Genomic DNA, 26213 nt, shown 5'->3' with positions numbered 1-26213 from the left:
GCCTTTTCACATTACCAATATAAAGCTTTTAGAGTTACATGATGAAGCCCATTCACTCCAGTTCACCTCTTGGCCTAGCACTGTGATGAGCAGAGAATGAGAACATTCTCCATGACAGATTGTGTGACCAGATGTATTTAAAGATATCTCCTTTCAGCTGACTCTCCTGTCTCCTCTCTGTGATGTTGTTTTCCATCTCAGACTCCTGCCCATCAGTTGAACTTTAATGTTTTGAAGGATTGATGTTTGTCCTTCAGGGTCCACCTCAATTCTTCCCCGTCAATTTTCTATGATGGAGTTTACTATATACATGTCCTTCGTGTCAATCTCCTCTCCTCCTCTTCCTCCCCCAGACTCTACAGGTCAGATGATGGACAGTCGTGAGGACCAGGACACATTGTCTCAGATCTCAGACGTGGTCAAACAGCCGGCGTTCATCGCGGGCATTGGTGCTACCTGCTGGGTGGTCCTCATGGTGTTCAGTGTTTGGCTCTACCGCCACCACAAGAAGAGGAGTGGCCTCAGCAGCAGCTACGCCGGCATACGCAAAGGTCCATAGTGGATGTGGGCTTGGGTGTATTTATCAGTGGACATGTTTAACTATAATTGTGGGGATCAAGAAAAGTAAACGAACAAAACTTTGACCCACTGGGGACATTTTGTAAGTTTAGGGTTAGGCTTAGGAGTTTGGGAAAATATGATTATTTAATTAGTAAGTAGAGTATCAAATGTTGATCACACCCAGCTAATATTTTGTTGTGTAGAGATTGGAGGGAGATGAGAAGAGACTGGGAAGGTGATAGTAATTAGATGTGGGGAGGTGGATAGAGGGAGAACATTAGGTTAGTGTTATGATCATTCAGCTGAACACTAGCAACCTAAGTCCTCTGACACACAAGTTTGAGACGGGACACTGTCCTCTGTGTCACCAGGGTAATTGCATTTATTCACTTCAATCACATTCTTTTAATGTATTTTTATTTCACCTTTATTTACCCAGGTAGGCCAGTTGAGAACAAGTTCTCATTTACAACTGCGACCTGGCCAAGATAAAGCAAAGCAGTACGACAAAAACACCAACACAGAGTTACACATAAACAAACGTACAGTCAGTAACACCAAATAAAAGAAAAATAGAAACATCGATGTAGTGTGTGCAAATGTTAAAGAGTAGGGAGGTAAGGCAATAAATAGGCCCTAGAGGCAAAAATAATTACAATTTAGCATTAATACTGGAGTGATATATGTGCAGATGATGTTGTGCAAGTAGAGATAATGGGGTGCAAAAGAGCAAGAAGGTAAGTAATAATATGGGGATGAGGTAGTTGGGTGTGCTATTTACAGATTGGCTGTGTACAGGTACAGTGGGTTTGGCAGTGGGTTTGGCGACGGATATGTAGTGAGGACCAGCCAACAAGAGCATACAGGTCGCAGTGGTGGGTGATATATGGGGCTTTGGTGATAAAACGGATGGGACTGTGATAGACTACATCTAGTTTGCTGAGTAGAGTGTTGGGGGCCATTTTGTAAATGACATTGCCGAAGTCAAGGATTGGTAGGATAGTCAGTTTTACGGGGGTATGTCTGGCGGCATGAGTGAGGAGGCTTTGTTGGGAAATAGGAAGCTGATTCTAGATTTAATTTTGGATTGGAGATGCTTAATGTGAGTCTGGAAGGAGAGTTTACAGTCTAACCAGACACCTACGTATTTGTAGTTGTCCACATATTCTAGGTCAGAACCGTCCAGAGTAGTGATGCCATTCGGGCGGGAGGGTGCGGGCAGCAATCAGTTGAAGAGCATGGAATTAGTTTTACTAGCATTTAAAAGCAGTTGGAGGCCACGGAAGGAGTGTTGTATGGTGTTGATCTCATTTGAAGGCTTGTTAGCAGTGTCCAAAGAAGGGCCAGATGTTTACAGAATGGGGTTGTCTGCGTAGAGGTGGATCAAAGAATCACCAGCAGCAAGAACGACATCATTGATATATACAGAGAAAAGAGTCGGCCTGAGAATTGAACCCTGTGGCACACCCATAGATACCGCCAGAGATCCGGACAACAGGCCCTCCGATTTGACACACTGAACTCTATCTGAGAAGTAGTTGGTGAACCAAGCGAGGCAGTTATTTGAGAAACCAAGATTATTGAGTCTGCCGATAAGAATGCGGTGATGGATAGAGTCAAAGCCCTGGCCAGGTCGTTGAAGACAGCTGCACAGTACTGTCTTTTATCGATGGCGGTTATGATATTGTTTAGGACCTTGAGCGTGGCTGAGGTGCACCTATGACCAGCTCGGAAACCAGATTGCATAGCGGAGAAGGTACGGTGGGATTCGAAATGGTCGGTGATCTGTTTGTTAACTTGGCTTTCTAAGATTTTGGAAAGGCAGGGAAGGATGGATATAGGTCTATAACAGTTTGGGTCTAGAGTGTCTCCCCCTTTGAAGAGGGGGATGACCGCGGCAGCTTTCCAATCTTTGGGGATCTCAGACGATACGAAAGAGAGGTTAAACAGGCTAGTAATAGGGGTTGCAACAATATTGGCGGATCATTTTAGAAAGAGTGTCCAGATTGTCTAGCCCGGATGAATTGTAGGGATCCAGATTTCGCATTTCTTTCAGAACATCAGCTGTCTGGATTTAGGTGAAGGAGAAGCGGGGGGAGGGGTGGCAAGTTGCTGCAGGGGGTGCTGAGATGTTGGCCGGGGTAGGGGTAGCTAGGTGGAAAGCATGGCCAGCCGTAGAGAAATGCTTTTTAAAATTCTTGATTATCGTGGATTTATCGGTGGTGACAATGTTACCTAGCCTCAGTGCAGTGGGCAAATGGGAGGACGTGCTATTATTCTCCATGGACTTTACAGTGTCCCTCATTTTGGGGGAATTAGTGCTACAGGATGCAAATTTCTGTTTGAAAAAGATAGCCTTAGCTTTCCTAACTGACTGAGTATATTGGTTCCTGACTTCCCTGAAATGTTGCATATCGCGGGGGCTATTCGATGCTCATGCAGAATGCAACAGGATGTTTTTGTGCTGATCAAGGGCAGTCAAGTCTGAGGTGAACCAAGGGCTATATCTGTTCTTAGTTCTACATTTTTTTAATTGGGCATGCTTATGCTTTAAGATGGAGAGGAAAGCACCTTTGAAGAGCAACCAGGCATCCTCTACTGACAGGATGGGGTCAATATCCTTACAGAATACCCGGGCCAGGTCGATTAGAAAGGCCTGCTCGCTGAAGTGTTTTAACCTGTCTAGGATGAGGGTGCCGCTAGCGGCACTCCCCCCCCACCCCCACTGAAAAGGCAGAGCCGCGAAATTCAAAAAAAATATTTTTTAAAAATATTTAACTTTCACACATTAAAGTCCAATACAGCTAATGAAAGACACAGATCTTGTGAATCCAGCCAACATGTCCGATTTTTAAAATGTTTTACAGGGAAGACACAATATGTAAAGATGTAAATCTATTACCTAAAAACACATTAGCATAATCCACCATCTTTTATTTGTCCACCAACACCAGTAGCTATCACCAATTCGGCTAAACTAAGATATTTATAGCCCCTAACCAAGAAAAAAACTCATCAGATGACAGTCTGATAACATATTTATGGTATGGGATAGGTTTTGTTAGAAAAATGTGCATATTTCAGGTAGATGGCATAGGTTACAATTGCACCCACCGTCACAAATGGACTAGAATAACTACATAGAGCAACGTGTTTACCTACTTACTAATCATCAAACATTTCGTAAAAATACACAGCATACACTAATCGAAAGACACAGATCCTGTGAATACAGACAATATTTCAGATTTTCTAAGTGTCTTACAGCGAAAACACAATAAATCGTTATATTAGCATAGCACATGTGCAAACATTACCCCAGCATTAATTCTAGCCAAAGTGAGCGATAATGTAAACATCGCCAAAATATATTATTTTTTTCACTAACCTTCTCAGAATTCTTCAGATGACACCCCTGTAACATCACATTACAACATGCATATACAGTTTGTTCGAAAATGTGCATATTTAGCCACCAAAATCATGGTTAGACAATGGGGAAAGTAGCCCAGCTGGTGAGAAAATGTCCGTGCGCCATATTAGACAGTGATCTACTCGTATACATAAATACTCATAAACGTGACTAAAAAATATAGGGTGGACAGCGATTGATAGACAATTTAATTCTTAATACAATCGCGGAATTACATTTTTTAAATTATCCTTACTTTTCAATACAGTTTGCGCCAAGCGAAGCTACGTCAAAAAACATGGCGTCCTAAGCCACTAACATTTTTCGACAGAAACACGATTTATCATAATAAAAATGTCCTACTTTGAGCTGTTCTTCCATCAGTATCTTGGGCAAAGGATCCTTTCTTGGGTCTAATCGTCTTTTGGTGGAAAGCTGTCCTCTTGCCATGTGGAAATGCCAACTGCGTTCGGGATGAACTGGAAGCGTGCCCAGCGATTCACAGCGTTTCAGAAATAAATGTCCCAAAATCGCACTAAACGGATATAAATTGCTATAAAACGCTTTAAATTAACTACCTTATGATGTTTTTAACTCCTATAACGAGTCTTAACATGACCGGAGAAAGATTACTACCAACACTAATGCTTGGAACAGGTGCGGGTCGGTGTCCTCCAGGCGCATGACGCAGCTCCAAAAGAGTGACTAGCTACAGGGTTTTTTAATTTGTAGTGCCTGTGAACGCGCAATCGACCCCATTCAAATCGTCATCACGTAAAGGCATCCAGGGGAAGACGTAAGCAGTGTCCGTATACTCATAGGAATAACATTGGCTTTAAAACTGACTCCAGAACAGTGGACAAAATTTCTGAAATCTGACTCCATGTCAGGGAAATTGCTGTAGAATGGGTTCTGTTCCACTTAGAGACAAAATTTCAACTCCTATAGAAACTATAGACTGTTTTCTATCCAATAATAATAATAATATGCATATTGTACGATCAAGAATTTTGTAGGAAGCCGTTTCAAAAATTACACGATTACCATAAATAGTGACAACAGCGCCCCCAGCCTCAACAGGTTAAGGAGCGTTTGACAGTGATGAGGGGTGGTCGTTTGACCGCGGACCCATTACGGATGCAGGCAATGATGCAGTGATCGCTGAGATCCTGGTTGAAGACAGCAGATGTGTATTTAGAGGGTAAGTTGGTCAGGATGATATCTAAGATGTTGCCCATGGTTACTGATTTTGGTTGTACCTGGTAGGTTCCTTAATAATGTGTGTGAGATTGAGGGCATCTAGATTAGATTGTAGGATGGCCGGGGTGTTAAGCATGTCCCAGTTTAGCTCTGAAGATAGATGGGGGGCGATCAATTCACATATGGTGTCCAGGGCACAGCTGGGGGCTGAGGGGGGGTCTATAACAAGCGGCAACGGGGAGAGACTTGTTTCTGAAAGGTGGATTTTTAAAAGTAGAAGCTCGAATTGTTTGGGCACAGACCTGGATAGGTATTACAGAACTCCGCAGGCTATCTCTGCAGTAGATTGCAACTTCGACTCCTTTGGCAGTTCTATCTTGTCGGAAAATGTTCTTGTTAGGGATGGAAATATCAGGATTTTTGGTGGCCTTCCTAAGCCAGGATTCAGACATGGCTAGGACATCCGGGTTTTCGGAGTGTGCTAAAGCAGTGAATAAAACAAACCTAGGGAGGAGGCTTCTAATGTTAACATGCATGAAACCAATGCTTTTACATTAAGGTGTGTTTTTCTCCAGTAGCCCATAATGTGACTTGCCTAGTGTCAGCTGCTTTTATCCTCAAAGTAAGGAGCATGATAACAACATCTCATATGTGAAATAAAACGGGTTTGGTCTAATCTTCTCCCCTGACTCGAAGACCTCAAAGGGTAGTGACGATGAGCCGGCACATCCCAGAATACGCTGACATTCAAACGCTGACATTTAGGGTTCATTTCCAGGGCGCTGCCCGCCGCCTCTCCCCGGTGAGGCACAGTTAGAGTAGGGACAAGCCTGTCACCCAGGTAATATGACACGTGTTCTGCTATCTCTGTTATCTCCTTCCGTCTGACCACAGGTGACCTCCATTACCCATAAGGCCACATGTTCCTGATTGATGAAGGACAGGGAGCCTCATCTGACTGTGTGTGTGTGTGTTTGAGTGTGCGTGCATGCGTCAATATGTCTGCCGGTTTTTGTGGGGCTTTTTTCACAGGCTTATGAAATGTCTATTTTGCAATCAATAAATGAACCATCTTCTCTCTTTCTCTCCCACCTCCTTTTCTTTTTATTCCCTCCTCCTCTGGTCGGGTTGGGTTTGTTCCTGCAGTTCCATCTTTCACCTTCACTCCTACAGGTATGTATGAAGGAATGTGTTCAGCTGTAAACATGTATGTGTTATTTACCGGTACGGTACTGACCTTGAAGCCCCTATGATTCAGAGATGCCTGTACACAAACACAGTTCTCTCTCTATGTCCTCAGTTCCTCCCAGCACTCACAAACAATCTGTTCCAATACACAAACAGCTAATGGAGCTAGTGTTTATCTTTGGTGGCCTCACATCCACAAACCAATGATATACAATTCAAAATCTCACGGAGGGAGGTCCGTTCAGGGCTACACAAAGGGGTGTTCTGACATAAGGTGAATCAGGGGGCAGACAGCTCCTAAAGAGGTCATTAGGCCATCCCTATCCCACCCTCTTAGACCAGGCATAGACAACGACACACAACATGGCCACCAGTTGGCCTGTCCTGTGGTTGTGGTGAAGACAGTTTAGAGTACTGCTGAGTCACTGTGCTTTGTGACAAGTAGAGAGGCAGTTAGTGCCATACAAAGCATAACCACAGTCCCATGTCCCCACTTGTCCTTTACACAGTGACCGTAGAAGTAGTAAAGTGTATCTAATCATGTGGTTGAAATGACTCACCCTCCATTGAACAGGATATGTCTGAAATAAAGGGTTATCATTCATTGTGAGGTGTGCCTCAGGGTCAATATATCATGTTTAACACTGATACTGATTTTGTTTTTCTACATGTACACCTTTCAATGCCAAGTGCCCCAGGTGTGTGTTGATGTGTGTGTGTGTGTGTGTGTGTGTGTGTGTGTGTGTGTGTGTGTGTGTGTGTGTGTGTGTGTGTGTGTGTGTGTGTGTGTGTGTGTGTGTGTGTGTGTGTGTGTGTGTGTGTGTGTGTGTGTGTGTGCGCGTCCGTGCAAAGTATGACTCATGACAGGATGTGTCTATCAGATGCGATGAGTCAGACTGACCTAAGGACAGCTGTATGAGTACAGAGTGACAGACAGGTCACACCAATCTGGATTCTCTCTTTCATTTGTCGTGCAGGTTGCTTTCTTGTGTTTCTCACATTTGGTCTCTTTCTTTAAATCAGTGAACTATCAGAGAGGAGGAGAGTCTGTCTGCAGTGCTGGGAGGTAAGGGGTGTGGTTTTATGTGTACACTTGACTGGATATGATTTCCCCACTGTCTATATAGGGCACTTATGATGGTGTTCAGAAATGCAGGAGGGAAGTGGTAAAAGCAACAGCAGTGTATTCCCTACTTGAACCACCAGAGGGAGGTCTCCCACTGTCTGAAAAATGAGTGAGGACAGAAACTCCCATGCCCCTCCCTGACTGAAACCCTGTTTGTTCTGTGTGATAATGGTTCTGGTTTCATGCCTCTGGTTCAGACCCGGGCTGCTGAACATGGGCGAGAGTGTGAACCAGCCGTGGCTGCCAGACTCCTGGCCCAACGCCTGTGCCAACCACAAAGACTGCAGCATCAACTGCTGCAACACTGGAAACGGCACCAGCGACAGCAACATGACCACCTACAGCCGCCCAGGTCAGTACCGGTAAAGCTACAGACCTCCTCTGGGGGTGATAGTGGTTAGGTCCCAGCAATGGAACTTATAGTATAGAGATATAATGCAAATCAAATAAGCAATGAGGGTTATCATGGAAATTAAACATGGCTTCAACATGATAATTAATGGTGTTATGTGACTTCCTGTGTGAAGGGTTAATGAATAGGTAAAGTGTCTCTAACCCTAACCCCATGTGGTCTCCTTTCCTCAGCTGACTGCATCGCCAACTATGGCAGCCAGTTGGAGAACCAGCAGGGGGGTCTACAGGGGCCTGAACAGGCCGTGTACAGCGACGTGGACCTCTCCAACAAACTCAACGAGCTCAAGACCTTCAACAACCCCAGCCTGTGCTACATGGGCCCAGGGGCAGGGCCGCCCACCCCCTACGAGCCCACCCCCTACGCCACCACCCAGCTCATCCAGTCTAGCATCCTAAACAAGGCTGGAGCTGCAGGGGCTGCGGCTGGGGCCCCTGATATACGCTGTTGGAACCAGCCCCCCTCCCAGCTGCAGAAAGCACATATGCAGTACAACATCATGGAGCAGAGCAACAGGCTCAATAAAGGTGAGAGGATTGGACATAGCGTAGCAGTGGTGGGAGGGAGGGTATTTGGGAAGTTACTTCTGTTTGTGTTTATTTGTTTTACTATGTGTAGTCTACATATCTGTTTAACTCTGTCTCTTTCTCTCTGTATCTGCTGTGTCTTCAGACCACTATAGAGGAGATGGGCCTCTGCAAGGCACCGTCCCGTACAACCAGGCCCACGAACACCACACAGGAGGCTCCCATCACAGCTCTGACAGGGGCAGCAACAGCACCTCTGGTGAGACACTGATTGCCCGGATCATAGCAATAGGACAAATAAGTATTTGTTCTGCAGTATGTTCTAAGAGTTTGTTCGATTACCTCTGCAGGGAGCCAAAGTCATAAGAAGGGAATTCGCACCCCCAAACTGCCCAAAACGAACACAGTGAACCGGGGTGAACCTCTACACCCTTCCTCTGCCAAGCCCCCACCAAGCCAAAGCTGTGACGAATATACCCTGCCCATGGAAAAAAGCTTTAACCCAGATGCCCTATGCCCAATGCTTCCCTCGCGGATGTACCTGCATCCGGATGAGATGGAGGAAGAGGAGGCGGAGGAGGGGATGGATAGGTGTCCCACCCCCCCTGTCAGAGGGGCAGCTTCATCCCCTGAGGGTCTGTCCTGCAGTCACCAGTCTATGGCAACTCTCACCCCCTCCCCCCAGGGAGACCAGCACAACAGCCTACACAATGGAACAGACCACCACAGGTAACTATGAGCCCAACTCACACTGCATCTCACTCATCCCTGCTACAACCGTCAGCCATTTGTATTAATCAATGCTTTGATCCTTTCCCTTTTTCCCTTCTTAGACAACACGTGGCCAGCCCCCCTCCTTCCCCGCTCCCCCTCTCCCCCCCACATACCTACGGCTACATCTCCAGCCCCCTGGCACTGGATACTGACGGCCAGGAGGAAGAGGAGGAGGAGGAGGATGAAGAAGAGGCAGGGGATGAGACGGATGCAGACATGGCACAGAGTCACTACCACCAGCACCAAAATAACCACCAGCCCCACCAGCAACTGCGCCACCACCAGCACCCCCGTTCCCCACGCAGGCTACACCTCCGGGGGCTGGAGCAGACGCCGGCCTCCAGCACGGGGGACCTGGAGAGCTCCGTGACGGGCTCCATGATTAACGGCTGGGGCTCGGCCTCCGAGGAGGACAACGGCTCGTCAGGACGCTCCAGCGCAGTCAGCTCCTCAGACGGATCCTTCTTCACAGACGCAGACTTCGCCCAGGCTGTGGCCAACACTGGAGACTACACAGCAGGCCTACGCATGGCCAGGTTCCCAGAGGACACAGGACCAGCAGGTGAGGAGGAGAGAGGGGCAGGAAACTGGGTCAGGGGAAAATATCAGAAATAAAATTCATAGATATACCTTCTTAGATAAACTTTCATGGACTGACTGTGTGTCTGTTACCTCAGGGCGAAGGCACCAGCGTCCCAGCAGCCCACTGTCCACAGACAGCAACATGAGCTCTGCAGTGATGCAGAAGAGACCGCCCAAGAGGCACAAGCAGCACCAGGCCCAGGTTGGCCACCAAGGTCACCAGAAGAGGAACGACTTCACAGACGGTAAGGGACTGGGTCTGAGACATGGGTCACTGCATGGAACAGCTCTCACATTGACTTCTCTAGCTATACAGTACATATGCCTTGGTGAATAAAGTTTCAATTTCCATGTCTGTGTTCTTCTCTCCTCAGACTCATGCATGCCCTTGAAGTCCCCTAGTCACATGTCGCGGTGTGGCTATGAGGTGAGAGGTGCCACGCTCCCGAGGATTGGCTCTGGGGAGGGTCGGGGCCGGAGAGGGAGTGCAGGAGGCCAGAGGACCAGAGAGGGCTCTGTAGAGAGACAGGAGGGCCAGGACAAGAACATGACTCCACAGGGAGGCAAGGGGAGTAGCAAAGCCCATCAGCCACCAGGTACTTACTGCAATGTAGTTTACTTCCAATGTGGTTTGTGTGTTGGAACAAAGTACAAATATAAGCTTTATAACATTATGCTTGTATGTGGTTCCTACATGTCAAAATAAATCCCCTTGAAAACTAGATGATTCATCACAATGGAGTTTATCCAGCACAAACTAAGTAGAATGTGTTTAACCAACCACCATCTCTCTCTGTCTCAGGTTCTGAGGACATCCCCCCGTACAGCAGGCCCTCCTTCCCCTCGGTGCAGGGCCAGAGCCAGGCTCAGAGCTCCTCCAGCTCCATGTCCTCCCGGGGCTCAGGAGGACGGAGGAGAGATGGGGCCCGCAGGAACCCCACAGACACACTGCCCAGCATCACAGGCTTCCAGACCCAGGAAGAGGAGCTAGAGGTGAGAACAAGATACTCATAAAAGTGTCCATTTACTAGTTTCCAAGAGTTGAAAATCTAGTATGTCTATGATCTTCTTTTTATGGCAATTATTCAAGAGGTTATATTATAAACTTGTGTCTTGAGTCTACAGCTTCTGGAGAGCTGAGGATCATGGGAGAAGAAAAGGAAAGGGGATCTGACATCACAATTCAGTGACTATTATGTAAATTACTTTTCATATCATACAGAACAAAAAAAACAGAACAATATTGAATATTTGTTTTTCTTATTACAATTTCTCATTCGATGTCCATCTTCCAGGAAAAAAGAAAGTGAGAAAAAAGGTGCAATCGCATTTGAGTGTGTTAACTCACTGGTATGAAGCACCATTAGATCATTGTTTACTTGACTTGTTGGTAGAGAACTGGCTTCCATTCGCCTCGATGAAAGTAGTCACAGCCTCAATGAAAGTACATGCACATTAGATGGCTGTTGTCAGTGTATACAGATACCTTGTCTTGGACCACCTGATGTGGTACATGTCTGTTGCCCCTGTAATTAATATTTGGACATCACTATCCATCTTGTAAATTGTTTGTTAATTTTACTGCCACAAAAATTGCTACAATGGGAATTTTACATTTGTTTTTAATGTATTTTTGTAATGCACTGTTATTGTTTTGTTATTGATGTTGGTCTTGTCAATGTGCATTATTTGTTCTACTTTGGTTTCAAAAGCACAATCACTTAACTTTATTTTAAACTATTGTTATCTATGACCTTCCGTCATACAAGAGGAACAATGATACAAATGATCTTGTTAATCGTTGTCTATATACACGATTGGACCAGTGTTATGTGTCTTAATATTCTGTTTCTGTTAGGGGTTGGGATGGAAACTCAACTCCCCTGTCTAGTTTAGGTTTAATTCAAACCACTGTGTTCATTTGGAGATTTATTATGACACAAACTACTGTGTTAATCGGACTATACTCTCATGTCTAAAATTGCACTTATGAGGAAGTGAGAGAGACAGTAGACAAGCTGACGGATACATTGTACCAATAGAGAAGGGTGAGGAAGCCCCATTAGTAGGAGTCTCCCCATCAGTAGGGAACGTTGATGGATACATCCTGGAAAATGGATTTCTCCATGCCTGATGATGGATAGCGTTTTCTCCATGAGCAACCAGTACACAGTGACACATCCACCATTGTTTCCCAGCAAGACAGAGGGCAGAGGAAAGTGACATTAATACTTACCCTAAAGAAGGACTCTATTACAGAAAGAGGACAACAGGTGACAAAAGACTGGGACTTGAAAACCATGCTGCTTGGCGATGGAACAGCATGTTGGGTTTAGGTTCTTTATGGCTACATCTAGGCCAAGCTTTGGGTACATTTTTTGGTACATCTACAAAATGTGTAAAACATTTTTCGCTGAGGACACCTGACATTTGTTTGGAGTTTGACATGTCTTAAAGAATTGCAACTATGTTCATGATGTCAGCCATGTTATGTCATTACTGAGTATGTTATAAACGGGGATGAAAAAAAATATTGTCATTTTTACCACATTATTTATTATTAAAATGTCTTCAAATGACAGTGTCCACTTGGAATTTTTTTGTGGTTCAATCTTTGTTCACTTGTTAGGTTAATACCTTACTTCTCTAGCATTTCATCAGTCAATACATCCTAACACAAGGTTGAAGTGAAGAAGGAAAATGGAAGAGGAAGAGGTGAGGCACCCAAAAGCCTGTTCTTTATGGGAATGTGATGACCCGCTGCTTAATTAACCTCACTCATGAACCCTTGTGGTTAATTAACAGAGCAGCTGTGTGCTGTCAAAGGGAAAGAGATGCTCTGAAGCCGAGCACAGGTGTGGCTCTGTGTGTGTGCCATGTATGTGTGTATGTGTAGTGGGGGGGGTGGATAGCAGTCAAAACTACAGCTACGAGCGGCAGCCAAAATTCTTCTCTTTGTCCTCCTCAGAGCGCAAGATTGTGATGGAGAGAAAGAACCTGTCCATCAGCCACCCACACACAGATTCCTCCAGAAAGATTCTAATGTGTTCATATTGTTTAACTGTAAGTACATCTCTGCATAATCAGCGAGAGCAGAGCAGGAGACAGAGGCTGAGCTGCTGGAAGTCCTATCACTGATTGAACTACACAATTGCATTCCATGAGAGATGGGACAGGTTGCTGATATTAGCTGGAGCTTCTCTCTCCTCTCTCCATCAGAGTGGAATGAAACCAGTGTCCCGGCAGCTGTACAGGGCTGTCTGTAAAGGCTAGCCACCTACATTAACATCAACAGCCCCAGTCACCACAGTGCTAATTCAGTGCCATAAAGGGTCGACACAATTAACCCAGAAAGACCACACTGTCGCCTCCTCTGCTTCTAGCCCACTCTATCTGCCTCCTCTATGTAATTCCCTGTGGTCCCGCAGTAGGACCTGCTGATTGAGTCATACTCTATCCTGATTGCTCTTTCCATTAATTAGGTAATCATCTATATTTCCCCTGCGCAATTCTCTTGTCTGTGGGAATGGATGACTCAGATTTACTGCTTTAAGTTACAGTAACAGTAAAGTGGAGAGGCCTTATGCCAGTTTTTTACCGACTCATCTGGTGGGCCCCACTTAAATTCTATATTGCATACTTATCAAGATATTGAAGTAACTCAGTTTAAAGGTCCAATGGAGCCGGGATTTTTTAAATCTCAGTATCAAATAATTTTGGGGTAATAATTAAGTAACTTACTGGGATTGTTTTAAATGAAAATTGTCAAAAAGAAACAAAATAGCTTCTTAGCAAAGAGCAATTTCTCAGCAGGAATTTTGCTTGGACTATCTGGGAGTGGTCTGAGTGGGGAGGGTAAAACTGAAAACGGGCTGTTATTTGCAGAGAGGTTTGGAACTCTCTTGTTGGTCTATTTACTAATCTACTGCCCAGTGATTCCATCCCAGCAAGATAAGCAGAACTTTAACTTCTACCGCCTCAGAAACCCGGATCCGGGAGCACCCCCCACCACCCCCACCAGTAAAAAAGCTGAATAGCATAGCTAGCATAGCGTCACAAGTAAATACTAGCATCTAAATATCATTCAATCACAAGTCCAAGACACCAGATGAAAGATCCACTTCTTGTGAATCCAGCAATCATTTCTGATTTGTAAAATGTTTTACAGGGAAGACACAATATGTAAATCTATTAGCTAACCACGTTAGCAAAAGACACCATTTTTCTTTGTCCACCATTTTTTCTCTCCACCAGTAGCTATCACCAATTCGGCCAAATAAAGATATTGATAGCCACTAACCAAGAAAAAACCTCATCAGATGACAGTCTGATAACATATTTATTGTATAGGATAGGTTTTGTTCGAAAAATGTGCATATTTCAGGTAGAAATCATAGTTTACAATTGCACCCACCATCACAACTCGACTAGAATAAATACATAGAGCAACGTGTATTACCTAATTACTAATCATAAAACATTTCTTAAAAATACACAGCGTACAGTAATTGAAAGACACAGATCCTGTGAATCCAGACAATATTTCAGATTTTCTAAGTGTCTTACAGCGAAAACACAATAAATTGTTATATTAGCATACCACATGGGCAAACATTACCCCAGCATTGATTCAAGGCAAAAAGAGCAATAGCATTATCACCACCAAAATGTATTAATTTTTTCACTAACCTTCTCAGAATTCTTCCGATGACACTCCTGTAACATCATATTACAACATACATATAGAGTTTGTTCGAAAATGTGCATATTTAGCCACAAAAAAAGGTGGTTATACAATGAGAATAGTAGCAAAACTGGCCTGAAAATGTCGGGCGCCATCTTGGACAGTGATCTAGTCTAATGAATAAATAATCATAAACTTGACTAAAAAATACAGGGTGGACAGCAATTGAAAGACAAATTAGTTCTTAAGGCAGCCTTTTCAAACAGCTCTTACTCTAAAAGGGCATTATCATCATTTCCCCAATTTAACAGTTTTATAAATATATACACGTAAATATATACACTCAGTGGACAGTTTATTAGATACACAACCCCATTCACGAAAATGGTTCACTCCTACAGACAGTGAGTCATGTGGGCTCGGCTTGCTATATAAAGCAGGCAAACAGGCATTGAGGCATTCAGTTACTGATTGAACGTTAGAATGAGCAAAAATGAGTGACCTAAGCGACTTGAGAGTGGTATGATCATCGGTGCCAGGCGCATTGGTTCCAGTATCTCAGAAATGGCCGTCATTCTGGACTTTTCACGCACAAGAGTGTTTGGGGTTTACTGAGAATGGTGTGACAAACAAAAAAATATCCAGTCAGTGGCAGTCCTGTGGGTGAAAACAGCTCCTTGGTGAGAAGTTGAAGGAGAATGGCAAGAATCGTGCAAGCCAACAGGCGGGCCACAAACAGGCAAATAAAGGCGCAGTACAACAGTGTTGTGCAGAATGCCATCTTTGGAAGGCGAAACTTGTTGGGCTTTGTCACGGATTAGCTATTGCAGCAGACGACCATACCGGGTTCCACTCCAGTGGGCACGCGATCACCAACACTGGACAATTGAAGAGTGGAACATAAAAATAAAAAAAATCGGACAAATCTTGATTCCTGTTGTGTCATGTTGATGGCAGAGTCAGGATTTGGGTATGCATTCCATGGCCCCTTCCTGACTGGTGTCAATGGTACAGGCAGGTGGCGGTTTTAGGGAATGTTGTCCTGGCACACATTAGGTCCCTTGATAACAATTGAGCAAAGTGCCCATGCCCCAAAGAATTCAGGCTGTTATGGAGGCAAAGCGGGGGCTGACCCGGTACTAGATGGGTGTACCTAATAAACTGGCCACTGAGTGTATAAAACACAGGGAAATCAGGTTTTTGACTGCACTGGGGCTTTAAGGGTACAACATTCATAAGCAGCATGTACACACACATACAGAACACACACACCTGTGGCCATCAGAGTAGTGTGCAGGCTTTGATGATGGATCACAGCTGAGTCGAGACACGCTTTTCCTGTCAACATCAGCAAATTAACAGAGTCTATCAATCTTCATTATGCCCTAGTGTGGACAGCCTCAGATGCCGCTAAACAGGGAGAGGGGCATTACTTGTAAGGGAGTCTTTAGAGCAGTCCTGAGAGACTGGAACTGTTGCCTAGCTTCCATTGGCCTCAAACTACAATGGAACCACATGGTTGCATTTATAGAGAGGAGAGACCTCTTCAACAACTTACAGTCAAATTCAAAGGGTGAGCCCACTAACGCAGAGCGCTGCTTAAACGTGGACAGTAGTGATCTTTAATGTGATGAATACCGCTTGATTTTCTGTCTCTCTGGGTTTCAGTTCTCGGTGATCACAGGTAGTCTAGTGCCAGGGTTTGGAATGCCATTTGGTCAGATATTAAAATCAATAACCTCTCATTTGCCACAGTTAACAGAATAAAGACAATGGGCCATGATTGAAGTGTTTAGTCCTCCATCAGTATGTGTTCCTCACCATCTATCTCCCTGGTGCTCCAGCAGGAAGGTCTACCCCAGTGCTGCAGCACTCAAATCAAATCAAACTTGGTGTCATGAGTGAACAGGGATTACAGGAGGGGACTGAGCACGAACCCCTGAGGGGCCCCCAGGATCAGCGTGGCGGATGTGTTGTTACCTACCCTTACCACCTGGGGGTGGAAGTCCAGGATCCAGTTGTAGAGGGAGGTGTTTAGTCCCAGGGTTCTTAGCTTAGTGATGAGCTTTGAGGGCACTATGGTGTTGAACGCTGAGCTGTAGTCAATGAATAGCAGTCTCACATAGGTGTTCCTTTTGTCCAGGTGGGAAAGGGCAGTGTGGAGCGCAATAGAGATGCATCATCTGTGGATCTGTTGGGGCGGTATGCAAATTTGAGTGGGTCTAGTGTTTTTGGGACAATGGTGTTGATGTGAGCCATGACCAACCTTTCAAAGCACTTCATGGCTACAGACGTGAGTGCTACCGGTCGGTAGTCATTTAGGCAGGTTACCTTAGTGTTCTTGGGTACAGGGACTATGGTGGTCTGCTTAAAACTTGTTAGTATTACAGACTCGGGCAGGGAGAGGTTGAAAAAATCAGTGAAGACACGTGCCAGTTGGTCAGAGCATGTTCGCAGTACACGTCCTGGTAATCCGTCTGGCCCTGCGGCCTTGTGAATGTTGACCTGTTTAAAGGTCTTACTCACATAGGATGCGGAGAGCATGATCACACAGTCTTCCGGAACAGCTGGTGCTCTCATGCGTGTTTCAGTGTTATTTGCCTCGAAGCTAGCATAGAAGTAGTTTAGCTCGTCTCGTAGTCTAGTGTCACTGTGCTTCCCTTTGTAGTCTGTAATGGTTTCCAAGCCCTGTCACACCCGACGAGCGCCAGAGCCGGTGTAGTACAATTTGATCTTAGTCCTATATTGACACTTTGCCTGTTCGATGGTTTGTCGGAGGGCATAGTGGGATTTCTTATAAGCTTCCGGGTTAGAGTCCCGCTCCTTAAAAGCGTCAGCTCTTGTCTTTAGCTCAGTGCGAATGTTGTCTGTAATCCAGCTCACAGCAGAGCAGCACTTCTCAGTGGGGGGAAGGGAGAAACAGAGAGAAAAAAGAGAGAGGGTAATCCCCTGTCACTTCCTCCTCTATTCTGCTCATGCAATTTAACCCACACACACTGCCTGCCTTCCCCATCCTCTCCCCTCTTTTCCCCTTCCATCCTTTCCCCTCATCCCTTTCCTCCATGCTGCGTCAATTAAACATTGACAAGAGGGATTTAATGCCCCTCTCTGCAGGCTCCCTCTCTCTTCAAATCCTACCTCAATCTCCAGAGGAAGATGAAATGGCTCTTAATTGTTGCCTTAATTTCTATGCCAAATCGTTTCCATGGAATCAGGCCATGCCCGCTCATCAAGAATGAGGCATTTGCAGGCAACCGTCACTTTACATGTATGAGTTTCTGGAACTTCTTATTTCATTTTGGTTTACCCCTTTTGAGTAACATACACTATATATATAAAAGTTTGTGGACATACCTTCAAATTTGTGGATTCGGCTATTTCAGCCACACCCATTCCCGACAGGTGTATAAAATCGAGCACACAGCCATGCAATTTCCATAGACAAACATTGGCTGTAGAATGGCCTTACTGTAGAGCTCAGTGACTATCAACGTGGCACAGTCAATTTTTGTATTGTTTTTATTTAACCTTTATTTAACCAGGTAGGCCAGTTGAGAACAAGTTCTCATTTACAACTGTGACCTGGCCAAGATAAAGGATGCTAGGTCGCAATGTCATACCTTTCCAACAAATCAGTTTATCAAATTTGTACCCTGCTAGAGCTGCCCCGGTCAACTATAAGTGCTGTTATTGTGAAGTGGAAACGACTAGGAGCAACAACGGCTCAGCCGCGAAGTGGTGTGCTACACAAGCTCACAGAACGGGACTGCCGAGTGCTGAAGCGTGTAAAAATCGGCAGTCCTCAGTTGCAACACTAACTAGGAAGTTCCAAACTGCCACTAGAAGCAACGTCAGCACAAGATCTGTTCGTCGGGTGGTCCACGAAAGGGGTTTCCAATGCCGAGCAAGCGCACACAAGCCTAAGATCACCATGCATAATGCCAAGTGTCGGCTGAATTGGTGTAAAGCTAGCTAAACTTTGAACTCTGGAGCAGTGGAAACACGTTCTCTGGAGTGATGAATCATGCTTCACCATCTAGCAGTCCGAGGGATGAATCTGGGTTTGGCGGATTTGAGGAGAACGCTACCTGCCCCAATGCTACAGCTTCAATGACATTCTAGAGATGATTCTGTGCTTCCAACTTTGTGGCAACAGTTTGGGCAAGGCCCTTTCCTGTTTCAGCATGACAATGCCTCCATGCATAAAGCGAAGTCCATACAAAAATGGTTTGTCGAGATTGCTGAAGAAGAACTTGACTGGCTTGAACAGAGCCCTGACCTCAACCCCATAAAACACCTTTGGGATGAATTGGAACGCTGAGGCCTAATCGCCCAACATCAGTGGCCGACCTCACTAATGCTCTTGTGGCTGAAAAGAAGCAAGTCCCCGCAGCAATGTTCCAACATCTAGTTGAAAGCCTTCCCATAAGAGTGGAGGCTGTTATAGCAGCAAAGGGCGACCAACTCCATATTAATGCCCATGATTTTGGAATGAGATGTTCGACGAGCAGGTGCCCACTTTTGTTCATGTACTGTATGTTCTGTTTGATCATTCACACACAGCCATTCAACTCCCAAAATCAGTTGATAAAATGTAGATGATCTATCCTGTCAGTAGCAATATAATACATTGGTATATTCATGACTCTTTGTTCCATATCCTTCTATTTAGTTTTGACATTCCTCTCTCTCTCTCTCTCTCTCTCTCTCTCTCTCTCTCTCTCTCTCTCTCTCTCTCTCTCTCTCTCTCTCTCTCTCTCTCTCTCTCTCTCTCTCTCTCTCTCTCTCTCTCTCTCTCTCTCTCTCTCTCTCTCTCTCTCTCTCTCTATATATATATATATATATATATATATATATATATATATATACATATACATATATATGTGCTCGTGTTAATTTCCTGCTTCAGTGGAACAAGTCACTCCAGGAGTGGTTTGTGACAATCTCCCGAATACCAAGCTGGAGAGAGAACCCTCGAGTTGTCGCTTACTGTTTAAATTATTACCAGTAATGGTGCCAGTGGTGTGGAGCCACTCACAGTCCTCTGTACCTTAATTTCACCATTAGGAATAGGAGAGGAGTGGGGGGACAGACATTTCTTCTCCCTGTTATTTCAATCTACTAAAATATCATGAAATGAACACGTCAGCAATCACAGAAATGTTACCATCCAATTATAATGCTATTTCTGCATGCTGTTTGTTGTTTATAGATTGTATGCAAATGTAAACCTTATGCATTTGCTCCAGGACAATGAACCAAATGCAATCCATCGTGGTATACAAGCATTATGCAGTCTATTTAACAAATCTAAATGCACATGACTCTACAAGCTCTGCCATTGTGACAGGCAGGCAGACAGACAGAGATGCAGACAGACAAGTAGGCAGACAGAGAGGTCATATGGTACCCAAATCTATGAGGACATTGACATATCATTGTATTACCCTCCAGTCCCACATTGAAAGCAGTGTCAACGTAAATCCACATATAGCCCATGCAGCCCCAGGGAATCACACCTCATAGTTGACCTTCACAATGCACTAGGAGCAGGTCATATGGTTAGAGACCTGTCCTAAAGCGCTGGTGCCAAAGCAAACCATGTTTTAGAAACCATGTGTTTTTGATGTCTGTGTGTGTGTGTGTGTGTGTGTGTGTGTGTGTGTGTGTGTGTGTGTGTGTGTGTGTGTGTGTGTGTGTGTGTGCACCACGCATTTATGTGTTTGCATTTATGTGTGTGTCTGCGCATGTGTTTGTGTGTCTGCGTGGTGTTGTGTGTTCTTGCATGCATGTATGTGTGTGTGCACGTGTGTGTGTGTGTGGCACCTTAATTGGGGAGGATGAACTCATAGTTATGGCTGGAACGGAGTTATTGAATGGAATCAAACACATGCATGTATTTGATACCACTCCATTCACTCCATTCCAGCCATTATTATGATTCGTCCTCCCCTCACCAGCCGACTGTGCACGTGTGAGTGTGTGTATGCGTGCGTGCGTGTGTGTGGATTTATTTATCTCAGCCTGTTTATCCTTGGGCTCATAAGTGATTAATGGTGGTCTTCATGTCACTTTTTAATTGATTAAAAGAGAGACATAGCAGCTGCTTTGAAATAAAAGCAGGTAACTAGGCCATCTGCTGTGTTATTTACCAAAAATAAACTTTAGCAGAAGTCAGACAGGCAGCTGGAGTAGTGACAGTTGACTCTACAGTACGTGAAATGGCTAGGAAATGAGTTCATTCATGAGCTAAAATGCCAAGAAAAATCTATTATTTTGAAAGACAGAAGCAAAAATCTGAATTTAAGATACTGTATGTCTGTCTGTGCTGCCTATTTTCTCAATGTTATTCTTCCATTTAGAGATAACGGGCTATTGGTTACTCTGAAATCCTATGGCAAAGAAGGCCTTTGTCTTGGACAACTGCCTTATGTCTATTCAAAATGGTTTCTTAGATACTACAGGTGTGTGTGTGTGTGTGTGTTTGTTTTACATTTGAACTTTATTTACCTAGGCAAGTCAGTTAAGAACAAATTCTTATTTACAATGACGCCCTACCGGGGAGCAGTGGGTTAACTGCCTTGTTCAGGGGCAGAACGACAGATTTTTACCTTGTCAGCTCGGGGATTCAATGGTTAGAGCCCAACGCTCTAACCACTAAGCTACCTGCCGCCCCTCTAACCACTAGGCTACCTGTATGTGTATGTGTTGTGTTGTGCTTGTAGGTTTCCTTGTTTTCATTTCAAATGTCAGAATGTTTTCATTGCACTCTTGCCTCCCTCTGTTCACAAAGGGCTGTCCTTAATTAAAACCAAGGCTTTTAAAATGCTGGAGAATACCAGTGAGGCTGAAAGAGTGAAATTGAAGGCTGTCACCCCAGTAGGCCTACAGCACTTGATCAGAGCACACATCTACAGTACGTATCCGACATACAGAAATCCTGTCTCATAAATGATTTTATACGAAAGAATTTAAACTACAACATACTGTGTTCTGGGGTTTTCATCTGTATTGCGTAATGGTACACAATGATTTCAAGCATGGTGACAATGCACAATGTATCACACAACACTGACTCATGTTAATATATTCCCTATATTTCATATTGAGTGAAATGGCCTGTGTCACAGAGCCAGCATGGAAGTGCCCACTCCAGGGGGAGAGATTAATAATAGAGAGATTAAAGTAGATGTCACACGTCAAGATTTGATGGATGACCCTATGTGAGCCTATGTGACCGCTATGTGAACCTAAGGGGCTGCCTGTCAGGACATTCTGATGGTTAGGTGGGGGTCTTTGGGTAAGGGTCCAGTTGTCAGGTCAACCGGTAATGATTTATGACCCAAGCCTGATTTATGACCCTATGTAATGATTTATGACCCTATGTCCTGTTGTAGCAGGCATGCCCATATTTGGGCTTCCGGTCAGGACATCCTGGCCGGGGTGGGGGTCTTTGGGGTAAGTGTCAAGTTGTCAATGTCGTAAATCAGAAAAAGATCATGATTTATGACCCTATGTAGTGATTGATGCCCCAATGGTTTGTAGAAGGGGGGCATGCCCATATTTGGGCTTCCGGTCAGGACATCCTGGGCTTTTTGGGGTAAGTGACCAGGTGTCATGTCAAACTGTTCCTGGATGTCTAGTGTTGGGGGTTGTTAATGAACATTTCAAAGAGGCTGGCTTTGCAGAAGCCTTATAAAGCCCCAAAACAATGCATGTTTAAGATTGTACAAGATAAACCCCCTGAATATTAAACAAAAATGACACATATGTCAATTTATGGTATGTTATGCTCGGCTTGTCATGAACCCAGTGAACAAAGCATTGAGGAAGTTCTGTGTGAAGCTCCAGAATGTTTTAAAGGATTTTTGGGTACGAGTGAGGGCCATATGTCTTACATATTCCAGCCGGAGGATTCTACGGTAAAGATCTTCAACGCCAGTGGCCCCAAACCCGTTTATCAGGCAAAACCTGGGAGTTTTTCTCCTGCTCTGGGCATGAGAGAATGGCTAAACATCAGGCTGGCTCTTTGTAAAATTGAACAGGTCCTGAGTGGCACAGCTGTGCCAGGCTATGCGTTGGAAGAACAGGTCTTCGGACGCAGTGATCTCAAGGCTCTAAGAATTGCTTCAATGGACTATAACCCGGACAACAAAGTGACAATTTTAGCCTGTCAAGTTTATGATGCGGGTAATGCTACAAAGTCTGTCAATTCTCCAGTAGCATCCAGAGCATGCAAAGATGTCAACTTTTTTATTCCTGTGTTTAGTTTTAAATGGGTGGATTATCCAATTTTCATAACACTTATGAATAAGCTGGACATTCTCTTCAAAAATCGCGAACAGTTAAGGCGCTGGCCTCGGCTTTTCTTGAGACATAGCCAGGACCAAAAGGCCCGACGTAGGATGTACCCCTGGAGTGAAAACTTACCAAGTGTTGATGAGCCTGGCAAGAGATCCCGGCATTTTGATGACCAACTGGACACTGACAATGGGGGGTGGTTGCATCAGATCCCTGGATCTGTAAGAAAGGCTTCGTAAAATACCTTAAGAATGTAACGCTATAAAATGTATGTACTAAATATTTTGAATGAAATAAATGGTTTTAAAAGCAGAATCTCACCACGTTATGAACTCTCGCGTTTGTTCACTCTTAGCGCAGTCTGTCCCTGAGAAAAAAAACTTGCGCAATGTGCGCGCGTATGGGCGTGCGTATGATGTAGTGCCTGTGTGTGTGTGTGTGTGTGTGTTTCAAAAACAGAAAAAGGGGGCGAGGTGTTTGTTAAAAAAAATACCCTTGCATCTGCGCTCAAGGCTCTCTATGCATGGGGGTCGTTTGAAACCAAGGTTTACACTATCTGGCAAAACAGATGCCTAAAAGTCATTCAGCCCAGCGCTGTCGAGACCTCCCCACCCCTAGCATCTAGATGCTAGCCCCCGGAGATTTTAGAATATCAAAAGATACCTAATGTTTAGACACCACCCAATACCCTATGTTTGAACCAAATGGCGGGTGTTTGAACCACATGCCTTAGGCTTCAAAGATAACTTTGATGCGGTTTTAGCGCGAAAAAATACGACACCACGCGAGTCATACGGCTACAAAAGCTAAGCAAAACAGGTCCCCCCTGTTAGCTTCGTTTTCGCGCATTTACCCTACAGCATTCCCCCAGGAATAGTTATCGGACGGACCCCGTTAAAAAAGATCATCTGGTAAAAACCCTCCTCATGGATATTTCTCAAGGTTAGTTCTGGAAATAAATATTTACATATGCTATATATTAGATTTGTTTGTTCTTGGGAATTGTTTGAAAACGTTGTATGTTATAGAAATATTAAACAGGCCTTAGGGCCCGGATTCTTAACGTATAAAATGTCAATATTAGCTAAAATGATTAGAGCTTTAATATTATCTAATGTTTTTTTTTAGATTCTCAAACCTTCACTCAGATTCTCCGAGATATAACTGAACTCGAACCGGCCGTAGGGTCTCCGGAACAAATTGCTTACATCCCAACGCCGACCCTGAATTGTAGTAAGTAAGATTCAAGAATTCCGTAAGAATATTTATACCTTAAAAACAAAAAGTGTCGGCATCTTATATTAAAAGTTATTTTATGTGTTTACAGCGGAAATACATCCTAGAACGGGTGCCATAGGGAGTCTACACGGTTTCTGTGAAGGATATGCCTACGAGACAATTGTGCCCTACTCCCAGGATGTATTTACACACAAGCCGCAAACAGAGCCTTTAAACGGCCTGTCAACTCCCCTGACCCAGGACCGTTGGACGCCCCCTATTAAACACCAACGGACAATCAGGGCCCAGATCCACAGGTCCGCTTCACCCGAACAATACTACTGGGAGGGTATTCACGAGACAGCGTTACAAGGACAAGGTATGAATCAATTATCATTTATATATATATATTTTATTTTTATGCCTGAATATGTTTAAACATGGACTAATGCTGTTTTTTTTTAAATTTCAGGCTCACAAGCTACAGACCAGGCAGATGCTATAATTAGGGTTGCCCAAAGACATGTTCCCGAGTTCTCAGAGCTTCTTCAGAACAGCCCTCTTCAAAAAAGCCGAGGTATTTAATTAATGTATTGTTAATATATAGGCTTATATCTGAAATGTATTTTACATTTTTATCAAACATATTTTAGGGTTAATAACCTATTTTTCTGTATGTATTATTTTTAATGCAGACTCCTCGCCGGCTTATAAAGACCTCCAAGAAGCTACACATCTAGATCCCGAGGAGGCGCCAAAGACCCCAGTCACCAGAACAGCGAAGCCTGATGATTTCAAAGTTTTAAATGACATTTCTGAGGTAGACGATTTGATGTTCTGTGAAGTGGCCAACCTTATTGAAGCGGCCAATTCTGGTGGGGCAAAAGCCTCTTGTGAAATAGACCAAGCCGTGCTTTTCAAGGCTTTTACACAGGGTTTAAAATCACGAAAGGCTTTACTTCAACGTCGTATGGGTATTCTATTCGAACATCAATACAATCAGGATGTGTCATTCTGGCGTAGAGAGCTTCCCCGCATGTTAAACAACAGTAGGGTTAAAACAAGCAAATACCTCCGTTAAAAAACACATATGTAAAAAAACACAAGCACACACATCCTTAAGTAGAGAAATGGCGCCCCCTATAGACCTAAGCGAGACAATTGAAACCCTCTTAGCGGAAATCCCTACAGAGCTCCAAGATATAATTAACCATATGAATGATTCTGGGCTAATTGACATAGGGGCTATAGATGAAAACCTATTATCCCAGATTCCCTCCGAACTCATTGAAATTATTACACGTATGAATGAGTCAGGGTCTGCAGATGAAAACAGGTTATCACAGATACCCGAATCACTCATATCTTTAATTACCCAGATGAACGAGAGCCCAAGGTTTAATTCTGCACCCCCTACACCTCTAAGCCATCCTTTAACACCCTTGTTCGAAGAGGAAACCCAATACGATGTTTTTGAACAGCTGAACAAATGTCTATCAAATCTGGAGCGGGAAGGTCTTGATCACAATGTACAGAACGAAAGCCCTAGGTTTAACCTGTTGGGGATGGGGGCGCTGTTTAGACTACTTATGCTAATTTGGCTAATTTTTTAAACGGCTTCCCACAAAATCCTTGATCGTACAATATGCATATTATTATTATTATTGGATAGAAAACAGTCTATAGTTTCTATAGGAGTTGAAATTTTGTCTCTAAGTGGAACAGAGCCCATTCTACAGCAATTTCCCTGACATGGAGTCAGATTTGAGAAATGTTGGCCACTGTTCTGAAGTCATTTAAAAGGGCACTGTCGTTGCTATGACTATACGGACACTTCTTACGTCTTCCCCTGGATGCCTTTACGTGATGACGATTCCAACGGGGTCGATTGCGCGTTCACAGGCCCTACAAATGAAAAAACCCTGAAGCTAGTCATTCTTTGGGAGCTGCGTCATGAGCCAAGAGGACACCGGCGCGCACTTGTTCCAAGCGTTAGTTTAGCCTGTTATATTTCTCCGGTCATCTTTTCACTCGTTATAGGAGTTAAAAACATCATAAGGTAGTTAATTTAAAGCGTTTTATAGCAATTTATATCCGTTTAGTGCGATTTTGGGACATTTATTTTTGCAACGATGTGAAAAGTTGGGCACGCTTTTCAGTTCATCCCGAACGCAGTTGACATTTCCACATGGCAAGAGGACAGCTTTCCACCAAAAGACGATTTCTCC

At 44.2% G+C, this 26213-nt stretch overlaps 2 protein-coding genes across 2 annotated transcripts in view; both read left to right on the top strand.

Moving 5' to 3' along the window:
* LOC129815288 (roundabout homolog 1-like) overlaps nucleotides 1-12361 on the top strand; it is a 270600-nt gene extending 258239 nt beyond the window's left edge. Inside the window, exons 19-30 of the mRNA XM_055868963.1 lie at nucleotides 354-551; nucleotides 6320-6346; nucleotides 7385-7427; nucleotides 7685-7839; nucleotides 8073-8426; nucleotides 8572-8685; nucleotides 8777-9155; nucleotides 9260-9762; nucleotides 9878-10027; nucleotides 10157-10378; nucleotides 10585-10775; nucleotides 10908-12361. Coding sequence (XP_055724938.1) covers nucleotides 354-551; nucleotides 6320-6346; nucleotides 7385-7427; nucleotides 7685-7839; nucleotides 8073-8426; nucleotides 8572-8685; nucleotides 8777-9155; nucleotides 9260-9762; nucleotides 9878-10027; nucleotides 10157-10378; nucleotides 10585-10775; nucleotides 10908-10922 — 2351 coding nt within the window. The 3' untranslated portion in view covers nucleotides 10923-12361. The remainder of the gene's footprint in view (nucleotides 1-353; nucleotides 552-6319; nucleotides 6347-7384; nucleotides 7428-7684; nucleotides 7840-8072; nucleotides 8427-8571; nucleotides 8686-8776; nucleotides 9156-9259; nucleotides 9763-9877; nucleotides 10028-10156; nucleotides 10379-10584; nucleotides 10776-10907) is intronic.
* Nucleotides 12362-23244: 10883 nt separating this feature from the next.
* On the top strand, nucleotides 23245-25992 carry LOC129815278 (uncharacterized). Its single transcript, XM_055868951.1, has 5 exons — nucleotides 23245-23709; nucleotides 23896-24000; nucleotides 24095-24364; nucleotides 24458-24562; nucleotides 24681-25992. Exons 1-5 carry the CDS (start codon nucleotides 23694-23696, stop codon nucleotides 25064-25066), a joined length of 882 nt encoding a protein of 293 aa, XP_055724926.1. The 5' UTR covers nucleotides 23245-23693; the 3' UTR covers nucleotides 25067-25992.
* The last annotated feature ends 221 nt before the right edge of the window (nucleotides 25993-26213 follow it).

Source organism: Salvelinus fontinalis, chromosome 2, assembly GCF_029448725.1.
Source record: "Salvelinus fontinalis isolate EN_2023a chromosome 2, ASM2944872v1, whole genome shotgun sequence".
Taxonomy (NCBI): domain Eukaryota; kingdom Metazoa; phylum Chordata; class Actinopteri; order Salmoniformes; family Salmonidae; genus Salvelinus; species Salvelinus fontinalis.
The sequence above is the reverse complement of the archived record's forward strand: the minus strand, read 5'-3'. Positions and strand labels throughout refer to the sequence as shown.